General features: G+C 42.7%; 1 protein-coding gene across 1 annotated transcript in view; it reads right to left on the reverse strand.

The window, feature by feature from the left end:
• The window catches only part of whamm (WASP homolog associated with actin, golgi membranes and microtubules), a 55,320-nt gene that overhangs the window by 9,644 nt on the left and 30,525 nt on the right, over positions 1–15,151 (reverse strand). Inside the window, exons 6-9 of the mRNA XM_084337210.1 lie at positions 9,351–9,535; positions 7,902–7,988; positions 7,684–7,779; positions 3,153–3,540 (exon numbers count right to left, since the gene is read on the reverse strand). Coding sequence (XP_084193336.1) covers positions 3,153–3,540; positions 7,684–7,779; positions 7,902–7,988; positions 9,351–9,535 — 756 coding nt within the window. The remainder of the gene's footprint in view (positions 1–3,152; positions 3,541–7,683; positions 7,780–7,901; positions 7,989–9,350; positions 9,536–15,151) is intronic.

A 15,151-nucleotide genomic window follows, 5' to 3' on the forward strand; every position in this document is an offset into this window, starting at 1 on the left:
ACTGAAAAGGATATTTACAAAGTATTACATAACAGTTTTCTTTGCAGGCCTTTGCACACACCCCACCGTCCTGCCCCTGCTAAATCAGCTAATGCTAACCATTTCATGTATGTGAATGGAAAATGCTGACTAGATTAGCGTCATACTCCATGGACTCTATTGTCCTCCTATTGTCCTACCAGGGCATCGTTCAGCCCATCCTGTACAACCTGTACAACCTGTACAACCTGTTTCTTTAACATACTACCAGGGCATCGTTCAGCCCATCCTACTGTACAACCCGTTTCTTTAACATACTACCAGGGCATCGTTCAGCCCATCCTACTGTACAACCTGTTTCTTTAACATACTACCAGGGCATCATTCAGCCCATCCTACTGTACAACCTGTTTATTTAATACCAGGGCACCATTCAGCCCATCCTACTGTACAACCTGTTCTTTAACATACTACCAGGGCATCGTTCAGCCCATCCTACTGTACAACCTGTTTATTTAATACCAGGGCACCATTCAGCCCATCCTACTGTACAACCTGTTCTTTAACATACTACCAGGGCATCGTTCAGCCCATCCTACTGTACAACCTGTTTATTTAATACCAGGGCACCATTCAGCCCATCCTACTGTACAACCTGTTTCTTTAACATACTACCAGGGCATCATTCAGCCCATCCTACTGTACAACCTGTTTCTTTAACATACTACCGTTACTAACTGGGCCAAACTCACGCGCATAACCAACACCTCTGTCAGGATAATTGTTCTCCCCACACCACACCTTGCAGAGCTAAACAAATGGCCATTGCATGCATTGCAACCTCAAGAGAACAGGACATCACACTCAATCACTACCCTACTTCCCCCCTGACACAGGTACAGAACACTAGGGTACAGAAGGGCTCGCTTAGGGAAAGCCTGATCCCTGCAGCCTTGCCAAAAGGCCTTGCTGAACAGAGTGTAAACTGCTGTCAGTGTGTGTTGTTGTATGTACTATTTGATACTGATGTTGTAGTACTGGTGAGTATAGTGATGTGAAAAGGAATTTCCCCCTGAGAACAATAAAGTCTAAGTCGCCTAAGTCTACTCCGGGAGGTCTAGTTCAATAAAAGCACAAGTTTGGGTGGTCTAACCTAGTTTGCTAGTCAGTCAATTAGCCAAGCTTAAGCTAGGCTAGCTAATCCGTATCCATTCCATTTGTACTAAGCCAGGCTAGCTTGCAGCTGTCTACTGAACGCACAGAGAGGAAATTGGTATTTATCTTCTTGTCTGACTCTGGAGAAGACGGTAAACGCATTTCCCATAATGTTGGCGTGTTCCTTTAAGAAAAACAACCTGAAACTCATATCGATGACCATGTGTTTGTTAGATAGATAGATAGATAGATAGATAGATAGATAGATAGATAGATAGATAGATAGATAGATAGATAGATAGATAGATAGATAGATAGATAGATAGATAGATAGATAGATAGATAGATAGATAGATAATATCAATAATACCAATAATATCTGGCCCTTCAGAATATTAAAAAAAATTACTTTCTTTTTTTCTTTTATTTATTTATTTTTTTATATCAGACCAACTAGGCTAGGCTATATGTTAGCTATAATGTCCAAATAGAGAAACTACCACCACCTAAAGAATGCTTATTATACGTTGTTTTATCCATGTTGAGAGTGAATAACAGGTAGGCAGCGAGGTGCAATGTAGTGCTTGCTCAACATGAAAAAAGTCGGTGGACAGCGCCTGGTGCTGAAATAGCAAACAAGCAGTGTGGTGTGAAATTAAAACACCAGTTCAGTAAGTCATTCAAACTTTATCTTTACTTATATATGACTGATGGCACCACACATGTGAACAGTAACAATGCAATTAAACTGAAGTCAAATCAGAGCAAAAAAAGCTGAATCTGCTTCAAGAAGATGCGCTACATTAGGTATATAAGGAATTACGAGACATTTATTAACCAAATAAAAAATACTATTAGGCTTTTAACCCTCTAAAGCCGGGTGCAACAGTAGACATGTTTTGTAAAACATTAAATATCTTTGGATTTGTTTGTGATAAAGACTTGCTTTATTGTATCGGAATCGATTGTCATCTAAAAATGTAGTGCATCTCTCAGAGAATGCGCGGATGTAAAGCATAGAATCTTGAAATATCTAGATTGGTTGTTTTCTCTGGACTGCATCTAATCCGCTGTATCTATCCATTTATCATATATCTATGTCTGTCACTATAGCCAATGGAAATGCTAGAAATGGTCACATGGACTGGGAGAACCAATGGAAAATTCCTATTGTTTCTCAATAGTCCAGTGCGCTCCACAGAAAGGGCCGTCAGATAGACACATTGGTTGTGCATAATGTAAGATAGGCTGATAAGAGAGAGGCGCTTGTCTCTGGTTTTATAATAAAATGGCAAACAGACAAAGGTATAATGTTCAGTGCAAATGTGTATGTCGTTTACAGTTTATTAAGCCACCTATGCAGCTCGTTTATTTTGTCCATTATCTGCCTCTGCCACAAATGTATGTCTTAGTTATAAGGTGGTCTGTCACAGAGTTCAAATGTTTTCACTATCAATATATTAAATTAGCCATTGTTTTTGTTTCCGGCCCCCCATACAATGGCTTGGAAGAAATTTGGCCCTCGGCCAAACTTAATTGAAGACCCCTGGCCTACATTAATATATCCATCAGTTCCAAAAGTTCATCCTCTCTGACATTTTCTGTCAAACAACAAACAGACAGTCCTCATTGAAAAATAATTCAAAACAGACATAGATGGACAGACACAACGGATCAATGTGGCCTGGTTCTATTCCCACTGAGGCCACTTGTGCCAAAAGAAATGCATGTACTAATGGTTATATAAAACACTTTGGACAAAAGCATCCACCAAATGGCATATGTTACGTTTGAATCATAAAATGGCATAATGTTGTGTTTGAATCATAAATTGGCATATTGTGTTTGAATCATAAAATGGCATAAAGTTACGTTTGAATCATAAAATGGCATAATGTTGTTGTGTTTGAATCAGAAAATGGCATAATGTTGTTTGAATCAGAAAATGGCATAATGTTGTTGTGTTTGAATCAGAAAATGGCATAATGTTGTGTTTGAATCATACACTCCTTGCTCACCTATGTTCTGTTTGAGGGTGTTTCTGGCTGGGAACGGAGCAGCCACGTTCTCACTGAGAGGCATGGGTGTGTCCTGAGAGGGAGAGAGGGCAGGGAGGGGAGGAGGAGGAGGCAGGGGCGGGGGAGGAGGAGGTGGCGGCGGCGGGGGAGGTGTGGAGGTGGCAGAGGGGTTGGCTATCGGCAGTGGCGGTGCGTGGATTTGGACAGGGATGACCTTGGGTTTGGGTGTCTGTTGTGGCAGGTACAGGGTGGGGGGGAGGGGGCCACCAGAGGAAGGGGCGGGACCAAGGCTGATGATGGACAGTGGCTGGGAGGGGTCAGAACACAGTGGCTCTCTGTAGGACATCTTGGATCGAGGTGTCTTCAGGACATACTGGCCCTGTCGCTTCTGAGAAGAGAAGGGGGAAAGATTAGAGTTATTTGAATAATCGATATTATTAATATTACTATAATGTTATCATTATTGATTAAGTAGCATTCACATTATTTCTGTAAGCATGCTGAATATTATGTGTCTCAACACAGACTCATCAGTATTATAGTGATATCAAAGACTGTGTGGAAAGTCAATGGACCTCATTCTTGAACGGACTTACGAGAAAGTTACCAACCAATTTCTTCGTAACTCGATTTGCAAACTTTTTTGGCATTCTCGAAAGGCTTCTTTTGCGTAAATTAGTTCGTAGCTACAAACAGGATTTACAAACTTGAAAAGGCAGTCGTAAGTCGGACAGACTGGTGTGCGCCCGTGTTTTTAACAGCTTCATTTGGGAGAAATCCTTGGGGATGTAGCTATAGTGGAACAGACTGTATTAATATTCCATATACCGTCTTGTTCTCTATGATATTATTTGTGATATTATGATATGTGAATGAACACACATCTTACATACTTTATTGAATCCGTAGATCAAATCACATTACACATTGGATTCAAATAACAGGTTCAACATGCTTTCGTAACACCAACACCAAAAGTGTCCAAAACATATTGAAACCTCTACTGCATTAACGATGGTAGTTAAAACGGGCAAGATGTTTTACTCAATGAATTATTAATAATGAATTACTGAAAATATTTTGCCACCAAGCTGCTGTAGCATGCATGTCTTCCCCTCCCAGAAGCGCGCGCACACACACACACACACACACACACACACACACACACACACACACACACACACACACACACACACACACACACACACACACACACACACACACACACACACACACACACACACACACACACACACACACACACACACACACACACACACACACACACACACACACACACACACACACACACACACACACACACACACACACACACACACACACTCTGTGCCATACTGTATGTATTCTGCAACTAGATCCTGTTACTAAAAGCTTATGTTCTTACATATTTAACCTCCAATAATTTTTTTCTTTGTTGTTATGTGAACAATAAACTGGGGAAGTTTCATAGTGAAATATATTTTAAAATATATTTAGCCTATTCACCTAGAACAGGGGTCGGCAACCTCTCTTTAGCCACTCTGCAGTGGCTCCCTGTAGGTTTGAAAAATAATAATAATATGGAAATATATAACGGCTATTTTTATTTATTTGAATTTTTTATTTTGGAGATCGATGTGATACTGTGAACTGAAATAAAGTGTTTAATATTTCATCAACTAAAATATACGTAATACCCCGCGCCTCTCCCTGCCGTCTGCAGGTGGCTAACTTTCCAACCCACGAATAAGCTAACCATGGATAAATCCAAAAAAAATAATTTAAGTAGAGGGTTTAATTCAGCATGGACAGATTAATTTGCTTTCACTACTAACGATGCAGGCTTACCTGTACCTGCTTGATATGTGGCGAGAAATTAGCGAACAACAAAAAAACATCAGTTAAATATAGAAATAGATATGTTCGTTAGAGAATACGAATTTCAATAATATATGCAATATTCTATGCGCACTGTACAGCCAGCCTTTATGCACAGAGAGATACACTTAACATTTTGACAGAGAAGATAATCTCCCGATTCAGATATAATTTAATACAAACGGTTCCAAAGATATTTAATGTTTGTAGGCATATTTTCACACCACCAACAAAGTACTGGGTCCGTTGTCTCTTTTTCGGAATGGATTTGTTGCCAGCTGTCATTTCTGCCCGTCTCCTCTCCGACACTTGAGACTGAACGGAAAATAACAATAGGTACATACTAGAAATAAGCTTTTGAATAAATTCCAATCCCTCTCTATATATAGTATACATATATATAAAACGATATACACCGTGTTATCTTAATTTTAAGGGTGAATAGGTTTTGCGGCTCCAGGTTAATTTTATTTCATGCAGGAGGGGGCAAAATGGCTCTTTTGATAGTAAAGGTTGCCGACCCCTGACCTAGACCAGGGGTTCCCAAACTTTTCAGTCCGCGACCCAAAAATAATGGGGTCAGAGAGCCGCGACCCCCACTATTATAGGAGGTAAAAAAACATTTTTTTTTTTTTATAAATGGAAATGTATGGTTGAAACATGCACACGTTCAAACGCACACACACTAATAAGCATTGGAGGCTTTTAACCAGGGCCGGACTGGGGAAATCATTCAGGCCAGGAAATATAGTGCAAAATATAGCCCCAGTCAGGCCACTTTTTAAGCAGGGGGTCTGGGGGTCCCCCACCAGGACATTTCTTGTTACAAAGACTTCATTTCCTGCATTCTGGTGCAGGCATTTTTTTTTTAATTTGTACCCTTTAAATGCCAGTGTTTGTGATGGCATCACAAATTATTGTTAAAAAACAGGCTAGCATAATGTATGATTAGCAACAACATTGATATTGATGGATTTTCAGTTTTTTTGTAATGTCAGATTGAAAATAATACAATATTTTATTCAACTTCAGCCCACATATACATTTTATAATTCTAACCCTTTAAATGCCAGTGTGTGTGATGGCATATATTTGCAATATATCAAATGCAAAGTAGATTTTTCTGGGGGGGATTATTACAGGCTAGCATGTGTCAATGATTAACAGTTTTTTGTAAGGGTCCCGCCTCCACCAATCACATGCGGCTCATTTTGTGTATGTGTGCGAGAGCGAGAGCGAGAGCGAGAGCGAGAGAGAGAGAGAGAGAGAGAGAGAGAGAGAGAGAGAGAGAGAGAGAGAGAGAGAGAGAGAGAGAGAGATAGTTCTCCAACTTGTGTGAGTTGCAGTGATCTCCTGGTTGTTACCCACCTAGGTTATCTAACTATTGCGCTGCTGCAACTAGAAACACTGTCCTGGCCGCGTGTAGCTTTATGCCAAGCAAGCAGTGCAAAAATTTACCGTAGTGGCGTGCAGTAATGCGCCTTTCATTTTCCGCCGCCCAGCGCCCAGGTCGCGCGGAAATAGGCTGTCTATTGCCATTCTCTTTGACAAACTCTAACCTTAACCAGCTCCTTAACAACGCCTAAACTTAACCGTTCTAACCTTAACCAACTCCGAAACAATGCCTAACCTTAACCTTAACCTTAACCATGCCTAACCTTAACCATAGAAATTATATTGCCATTCTCTTTGACAAACTCTAACCTTAACCAGCTCCTTAACAGCGCCTAAACTTAACCGTTCTAACCTTAACCAACTCCGAAACAATGCCTAACCTTAACCTTAACCTTAACCATGCCTAACCTTAACCGGCGAAAGAATACACGTTAAAAAAAAATCACGTTAAAAAATATTTTCGATGGGATTCGAACTCGCCAGCAAACGAGCCATAGGATCCACAGCCATGTGGCCTTGCCAATTGAGCTATTGCTAGATACTGAATAAGGGGCGGTGACTTATATATATTGAGCTCTGCTCGTGTCGAACCAAGGCGGGATCTCATGCGCATGCGCGGGCACCTCGCGCGAGCACGCCGGCGCACGCCGGCACCTGAGCGAGCACGCCGCCGCCGGTGCACGCACGGTAGCATTTGTCTGAAAAGAAGGGCGCTTTACCGCACTGGCGTGCGGTGACGAATGCGGAAGCATTTTTGCACTGCTTGCTTGGCATTAAGGAAAACGCGTCCTGGCCTGCTTCTAAGTTCAGTGGCCTGACTGCAAAAAAAATATTTTTTTTTTTTTTTTTTTTTTTTAATCATCTGGCGACCCCCCCGCGGCGGCTCACGACCCTCCTGTGGGTCGCGACCCCGACTTTGGGAACCCCTGACCTAGACAGTCGAAGGCAGCCATTTTTTATTTGGCAACTGCAGCCATTTTGCCCACTGTGGCGGACAAGCACCTCCATGATTGTTCATGTCTAGGGACCCCTTGACTTAGTCCAAGTGAGAAATTGTGTCGACCCAAGTTGCGAACAGGACGACAGGCCAGCTACAGGATTATAGAGCACATGGAGACAAAAACCATGTGCGTAAGTCAGCAAGAAAGCTGACTCACAGAACCGGGACATTTGATGCCAGACGGAGAGAAAATGATCAAGTGGGATGAAGTTAGAGAGACTTTATTAAAGTTAAGGAGACGGAGGCTGAGACACTCACCTCTCTGAAGGACCGTAATCTACTCAAGGTCCTCTCCCTCTCCTGGTCCACCCACTCCTTCCTCCTCTGCTCCTCCTCTTTCCTCTTCTCCCTTTTCTGCAAAGTCAATAGAGAGAGAGACAGACGACGCAGGGGAGAGTTAAGAGAGAACATGAGTTAATTTCATCCAGCTGTGGTCGTCTGTGGGCAGGTTTATCCCCGTCACCATGGTAACTCACCAGGTGGACTTGGTGGTGCTGGGTGAACTGTATGGAGCTCTGCACAGCTGCACATTGCTTCTGCTCGTGGGCGTCCACACACTGGTCCTAGGGTCACACATGGTACATAAGCACTAGATACACGTACATGTTTTAGTCAAATTGTACATAGTCACAACACCAGAAATGCATATAATTATATATAATTAGGTAATCCTGTCCGAGAACTAACTCCCTAAAAATAACTGATTTACAATACAGGGCTATTTCATGTTGGAATCATTTATGCCTTGATATTTGTCAAATAGATAACCAATTATCATTCATGAAGAACCTACAGATGTATTTGTTCGCTGTATTGTATGCTGATCACCAGCCTTGGGCGAGTATATACTGTATATATTTGTGTGTGTGCACGACTGTGTGTGTATTTCTTTCTTTCTCTCTTTTTTTGTATTTAAAGCTGCACGATGGTACCCTATGGTCATGCAATGTAACTGCACCTTGTTTAAACATGCAGGATAAACAATGATAAACTTTTTTTTTTTTTAAGATTCTTCAAGCAAGTCATTCACATTTTATGCTCTAGAAATGAGACGTCGCCTTTTACAGACTTCGTGGCACTGGTCATGCCTGAGCAGAAGAGCTGGTCTGGGCAATTTCCCTGTGCCATGCATCGCTGGAAGAGGGCCATTTCTTCATGAAAACGTTACAGAGTGCAGGTTTAATGAGTTTTTCTTCATTTTCATCCATTCACTTTTTGGGAATGTTTTCTCAGAATCCTACCTTAGAATTTGAATGTTCAGCTCTCAAAATAATTATCTCATAATGCAGTGTTGTAGTACTCAAATCAGACTTTCAGGACTCGTGACTCGACTTGGACTTGTACTCAAACATTGACTGCATTCGGACTCGGAAGGTGCAGACGAGGACTCATTTGGCATAAGATATTGATGGCTATATTAATACCATACCTTTATTTAATTGTGTGCAAGGGCAGACACGTGTGTTCCACCTACATGCGAATTCACGTCGATACCCTCATGTTCAGTACTATTAAGAATTGTGCTCTTTGCTTACACAAATTTTACATAAAATTACAGCAAGAGCACTGCTAGATGTTCGATATGTAAAGTCCCATGACTTGGGACTCGGACTAGGGTAATGGGGACTCAACTCTGGCTCTTCTTTGGTGACTCGGACTTGGACTCGGACTCAACCTCGAGATTTAGTGACTCGACTACAACACTGCTCATATGCAAGATCGTACACCTGAAAGTGTATGTATTGTAGATTGTATGTGGACCCAAGGAAGACACGTCGACACTCATCAGCATTCTATAAATATACCAATAAACCAATACACACATGCCGCCCCCCCCCCCCCCCCCCCCCACCCCCGTCGACCTTCTTGACCTACCCTCGCCTGGCTACTGTGTGTACGGTATGTGATGTGAAGCAGGAGCTGACCTTCTTGTTGCGGAGGTACGCTCGCCTGGCGCAGATGTTTCCCCTCTTAGTCTCCAGTGTTTGCAGGCGTCTCCTCAGTTGACTGACAGAAGTAGAGTCTGCCTGCTGTCCAGCAGTCTGGACCAGGCTCTGCAGCTCCTCTGGATCCTCACACACGTCGTAGTAAACCACCTCCTCCTTCATTTCTGAAACACCAGTTCAGTCCCTTCAGACTCCAAGTGACTTCCTACTAGTGCATGTTTTATTAATTAATGCATTTATTCCACTCAATGCTATATCCAGGAAAGCCAAAGTCCCAAAGGCTGGGCCTAAAATAGTGTTTCAAAGATGATATAAGTCATTCTGCCGTGACTCGTATGTGGATGAAGTTGAAAATATTTGTTGGTCCGATGAAAAGAGAGGGACCCAGACGCTGCACCTGAAATTGTTGCTTCCATTGATTGATAAACATACAACTGTCAGGAAGCTAACTGTCAACGGATATCCTATAGTCTAATTAATAAACAACTTACCGGTACATAAAAACATACATTCGAGTGTGAAAATATATATTTGATTGTGAAGAAAACCAGCCCCCAGCGTCTGAATGAGCTGCATGACGGACGTCACTTTCATTTAGCGGAGCAGAAGAACAGTAGTAACAACAACAGCCGCACGGCGTGATGGCAGGGAGGTCTACTATTTCTTTATTATTTTATTTGACCAGGTAGTCACTTGAGATCAATTATCTCTTTTTCGAGTAAGACCTGGCCAAAATGGCAGCAAAACAAAAAGAAACATACAAGACACAAACAAAGACATAAAAGGCAAAGTGAGGGAAGGGGATACATTTGAGCTGCAGCAAACAAGATTGAATGGGATTGGGGGGAGATTGGAGGGTAGGGTAAAAAAGGTAGGGTAGAAAGAGGAGGGAAGGTGAGGCTTTGCAGGAGGTTGCTGGGGAGAGAAGGTCAAGTTAATAAAATATAACACCACATTATACAATAAAGCATCGACATTCTCCCATCTCAATCTTTAAAATGCCTGTAATTTGAACTTTAAAATCAGATATGGTAGCGAGGGCCTGCAGTTTCAACGTTTTTTTTAAGTCCATTCCAGGCAGAGGGAGCTGAGAACATGGAGGCCCTTTTCCCAAACTCTGTGCAGGTTCTGAGGCATATAAATAGTCCTGTGATTGTAGGCTGTAAGATGGGTTTGATGTGATGGTGAGGTATGAACCGAGGTAAAAAGGGGAGTTGACCAATAATTGCTTTATAAATGAAGGTGTACCAATGAAGCAGTCTACGGGCAGTCTAATGGAAATACTTCTACTAATACTACTGGAACCTTGAGACAAAGCTGTATGCAAGCTATGTAAACTACAGCTGTTCTACCTTCTTTTTTTATGCTAACGCTATTTTGGGAGTTCTAGCGCCAAGAATGTTAGTAGCCTACTTTTAAGTTTTTTTAATAACACTTTATTGTAAATCATCCCTCAGGGTAAAATGTATAGATATTGAATAATGAATAGAGACAGAAGCGTCATGCAGGTCCCCAATGGTTTGATTACTATTTCCCATTTCATGCCAAGGAAAATATATTGTTTCATGTTTATCACACCTTGCTCCGAGGCGTGTTGCCGTGTATGAATGGCCGTTCTGTAAACTTTTAATAATTTGCTCCCGCTCCGAGAGACAGACCCCTCTCAATCTAGCACCAATCTCTCCTCATGCATTTTTGACAGCCCTACAGCAGGACAGTCAGTGCACTTGTGGATTGATGAGGAGCTAAATAAATGTATAGGTGATAGAGATATGGCAAAAGTGGCAGAAATTACGTTTGGCAGTTTATCTGAATGGATGAACAATGCAGTTCGCTATTTCCGTGAAGCCACGTACAGCCAATGATCTTCGGTACAGCATGATAAACGTCTGACGTTTTGACGCCATCGCCATCAGGCACGCATGCACATTCAAATCACATACATAAGGAAGTGCGTCATTATTACTCATCTAGGACCCCCAACCTGATCTTCCAGGCGACCATATCCTGAACCTACACCAGAATCTCTTGGGTTACTGTAACTGAGGGGTACAATTCCCTGACTGTATTGATAAGTATGGTATCATTAAACCACTACCGTCTTATGTACATTCCTACTGGCCATACAGTACACAGGTATCTAATGATGAACACTTCCCCACAATGACTCGGTTCCACACAAAGCTGTATTTAAGTATTTATTAGCAGCAAAAGGTACATAATATACTTTACTTTACTTCACTTTGGATGCGCTTATAAGGCAAAGGAATGTGCGTAGGCAAATCAATAACGAATGTCCATTCTCATATTACGCAGGAGATAATCATACAACCTGAATCTTAGGGAATTATATCTATGGTACACTAGTAATATAGCGGGAGATACTGGTAGGGTCCCCCCGGTTGTAAGCCAGCAAGGGTAGAGGATCTGTCGGTAGTAGAGTCTGGGTCAACGATGATAAGGAGACTCCGAGTACAGGAGACGGTGCAATAAGATCTTGATCCACAGACGAATACAGCTGTTCTCCGTAGCATGTAGCTCCACATGGAAGAAAGCTAGCCGGCCTCAGACTTCTGAGAGGCAGACTCGACGTGGCTCCTCACAGGTTAAATCCCACACACTTGTGGGTGTCGGCGATTAATTACTAGGGATGGGAATTGATAGGATTTTATCGATACGATTCCATTATCGATTCTGCTTATCGATTCGATTCTTTATCGATTCCCTTATCGATACCTGATCAATTTATAATTTAAATAAATAAATTGGAAATGCAACAGAACTACATTTAGTCATTTAGCTGACGCTTTTATCCAAAGCGACTTACAAGTTCTGTACGACAAGCCATCAGGAAGGGCACAACTCTATCAGCTGAGCAACAATGTTCATCAAAGTGTTGAGTGCTACAGTGTAGGTTAGTTTATTAGGACAAGTGCATGACAGTACGGTTAGTTAGGGTTAGATATATTTTTTTTTATTCAGATAATGGTTGAAGAAGTGCGTCTTTAGTCGACGGCGAAAGATTGGACGTGATTCGGCTGTCCTAACTGGGGTGGGTAGTTCATTCCACCATTGTGGGGCAAGGACTGAGAATAGGCGACTTCTCTTTGATGACCCTCCCGGAGCTCGGATAGGAGTAGGTCTGAGGCGGCCAGAAGATGCAGAGCGTCGGGGTCTAAGCTGGTTAGAATAACAACATGCAACTTGACATTTCTGATTGTCATTTATTGTTGAGCCCCCATGTCAGAAAAATACAAAAACTGTAAAAAATAAAACATTAACTATAGCCTACACTTAAATAAAATAATGTATTTGAGATTCTCTTAAAATGTATTTATTTTTTTTATTCTTAAACGAATTTAATCTATTGAATAACAGGTTGTTATTCCTCTGACTTCTGTCTCTCTCACACACACACACACACACACACACACACACACACACACACACACACACACACACACACACACACACACACACACACACACACACACACACACACACACACACACACACACACACACACACACACACACACACACACACACACACACACACACACACACACACACACACACACACACACACACACACACACACACACACACACACACACACACACACACACACACACACACACACACACACACACACACACACAGAGAGAGAGAGAGCTCCCTCCCCGGGCCCCTGTCCTTTAAAGTATTGGCTTGTGTTGCTACACGGACACATTTGTATGTTGCACCATGGTACTTCCTGTCTGACGGACTCAGAGTAGACTAGTAGAGACTTAGTAAACAAACAATCCGGCTCTTATTATATGTGAACTAAAGAGTACAAGGTTTACACAACAGTCCCCACCCGCTGTTTTATTGTATTTGTACCTGTACTATCCGCTGTCAGCTGTTTATCTCTCTTTGTGAGCTTGATTAAATAGCGTTAGCTCACGTTAGCTAGCGATAGCTCCGCGGCTAATTTTAGCTCACCCTAAACTAAATCAATGACTATGTTCTAAAGCATTCAAGTAGTTTTCACTGCACATAGAAGTAGCCAAACAGCGGGAGCATTTCGGGAGCATATTACCAAAACCCAGGCAATTTCGAGCCCTTAAGGAATCAAATAGAGTCTGCCATGGCTACATGCTAACGTAACGTTATTGCGCAACTGTAGGCAGCGATAAGGGAATCGAAAGTCACAGGAGCCACACGGTTCCAGGCATCGGCCAATTAGGAACCGGTTCCCAACGGGAACCGGTTTTCGATTCCCATCCCTATTAATTACAGGACCAAAAGCAAATATAATCCAGCCGAAAAGGGCTATGCAGTCGTCGGTAGGTTATCCAGTGTACATAATCCACACGGTCCTCGTCTAGGGCCCCTCGGGTGAAAGCGCCATGATAAGCAGCCCAGCCTGGATAAGCACTCTAGCTGATACGAGGAAACGTTGGTGATGCTGGTCACTGTAGAACTTTAGCCGCACGATACACTATACACAAATAGACTATTACTGACTTAATAGAATAGGTCGAACTCGACGGTACAGCGTTAAACTCTGACACTTCAGTTATTAATTCGCACACGGTCTCAATGCTCTATTTGGGGCCAAACAGGCCATACTTCACCGCACGTCGTATCGTGGGTGAGGCTTCAACTTTAGTTACTAAGACTTCTGACTAAGTGCTTCTGTATTCACCTGCGCCGTATTTATACGCTTAGATGAATAAACTAGTACCAGCTTTATTCCTGTCTCATATCCTTGCGCAATACCGTTCATGTCCAGGCATGTCCCCGGCGGTGACTTTGAACCCGACATTGAAGGTATGGCCATGGCGCCTGTGGACCGCTGTCCAATAGGAGAATGAAATATTATGGTCTGTACTAGGCTAAAGGGATATTCCGTGTATATGTACAAGGAATATACAAGGGATATCAAACGATATACAAATATTATGCAATATATATCAATCAATAAATATATATATTCGGTTTAATCTGATCCTTTGTAACAGCCGCCTCCTAATTAGTCCCACCTAATTAGCTAAGCAGATACAGATTAACCGCACTGTCCACTACTCAATGTCTGTTGTGAGGGTAGGGCAGTTCACAAAGTCATGGGGTCATGGTCGTCATCAATGGTATCGGGGAGCCTTGGCAACTCTATTAGCCTCGCCACGGGTCGGGTGTAGATCCGCCCTTGGACAAGCACTTCGGCCGCTCTGACCTTTCCGTCGGCACCGGTGATCACTTTGCTTACGCGGCCAGCCGGCCACACAGCTCGGGGTAGTGACTGGTCGATAATCATGACGACTGTTCCTTCTGTCAAACTGTCTCTCTCTTTCACCCATTTCTGGCGGGTCTGTAGAGACGGTAGATAGTGGAGTAGGAAGCTGTTCCAAAACTTGTCAGCCAATACTTGACTGTACCTCCACATTCTTCGGCCGTTCGCTTCTTCAGGCCTGTACACTGTCTGTGGTAGCGCGGGGTCCAGCCGCCCCATCAAGAGAGTGTTGGGGGTGACTGGGTCGACATCTGCTACATCACTTGAGACGTAACCGAGGGGCTTTGAGTTCAATACTCCCTCGATCTCCGTGAGGACTGTCATTAGGACTTCTTCCGCCACGGTCTGGGCCCCAAGCACGGCGTACAGGGCTGTCTTTATTGAACGTACTTCTCGTTCCCAAGTTCCACCGAAGTGAGGTGCATTCGGGGGATTAAACTGGAAGTCAATCTGGTATGGAGCGAGGTGGGTCTTAAGTTCTGGGCCCATAGCTTGGAAGCTCT

Source organism: Notolepis coatsorum (assembly GCF_963971535.1).
Source record: "Notolepis coatsorum genome assembly, chromosome: 20".
NCBI classification, from domain to species: domain Eukaryota; kingdom Metazoa; phylum Chordata; class Actinopteri; order Aulopiformes; family Paralepididae; genus Notolepis; species Notolepis coatsorum.